The 1,057-nt window shown below is 44.2% G+C and overlaps 1 protein-coding gene across 1 annotated transcript in view; it reads right to left on the bottom strand.

Moving 5' to 3' along the window:
* Positions 1-517: 517 nt before the first annotated feature.
* LOC119411492 (endothelin-converting enzyme-like 1) overlaps positions 518-1,057 on the bottom strand; it is an 87,537-nt gene continuing 86,997 nt past the window's right edge. The window contains exon 16 of the mRNA XM_037678441.1: positions 518-730. Within this exon, the coding sequence (XP_037534369.1) occupies positions 518-730 (213 nt within the window). The remainder of the gene's footprint in view (positions 731-1,057) is intronic.

The following is a 1,057-nucleotide window of genomic DNA, read 5'->3' as shown; positions in this document are numbered from 1 at the left end:
GTGTGTGCATATTTATTCAACTTCCAAAAGTCATTTTTGTAAATCGCAGCTGTTCTAGCATCAAGTCTCGTCAGGTCTCCATGATCTTGTCCATGATTCGATGTATTCGTCCATTGCTCATGACCAAAGGGCTGCAGCTCCGTCAGGTTGGATGGGAGCTCTGGACCAGTCCAGGACATGCCTGTTTCTGACGTGTTGCTTCAGCAACGTGTTTGAGGTCATCGTCCTGCTGAAACGTGCACCTCCATCCCAGTCTCAATTATCTGGAGACTCCAGTAAGTTTCTCTGGCTCCAGTTACAGTATATTTCCTTCCACACTGACCAGTTTCCCAATACAAACATCCCACATCATGAGGCTGCCACCGCCATGCTTTACTACAGGGATGGTGTTCTCAACAATGATGATACGTGTTTAGTGTGCCTCAGACGTGATGTTGTCCTTGATGGTCCACAAGTTAGTTTGGGTTTTCTTTAACAAACGTGTGAAACCAAACAGTCTTTTTATTTTGTTATTTGGTTAAGAGTTAAAACGATGTTTGTCATTGTTCTGCCAGCCGTCCATGAAGTCCAGCTCCGCAGCTTGTAGTGGTTCTATGAACAGATCCTGCTGTCTCTGCTCGGCTCCATCAGGGTTGATGTTGGCCTTCTCGATGTTTCCCTGCCTTCCGCACAGGTTCGTGACTTTTGATGGACGACTCTCGGCAGGTTTGCTACGTGGCATCATCACTTTCTAAAATTGGATTTATCGGAGCTTAGTGGAATATTCAGGGTTTATTTTTTTATAAACCACCCCTGAACTTTAAGTCTCCACAATTTATTATTTGACCAGTGTGAAGAGTTCCTTGGTCTTCATGATGTCTCATACTTGGTGGTAGCCCTCAGTACCTAAATGTGTCGAACTGGTGTTGAATCATGAGTTTGTAACAAACAGACACGAGTCATTTCAAACTCATTACAAGGTTGTTGAAGTTAATGGCTGAGACTTCAAAGCAAATTGGCCTGACACTGGTTTCCCCTACCATTATCAAAACAGATCGGTTTCATGTTGCTGCTGATC

This window comes from Nematolebias whitei, chromosome 6, assembly GCF_014905685.2.
Source record: "Nematolebias whitei isolate Nwh7 chromosome 6, NemWhi1, whole genome shotgun sequence".
NCBI lineage: Eukaryota > Metazoa > Chordata > Actinopteri > Cyprinodontiformes > Rivulidae > Nematolebias > Nematolebias whitei.
Note: the sequence above shows the minus strand (reverse complement) of the source record. Positions and strands in the feature narration are given on the sequence as shown.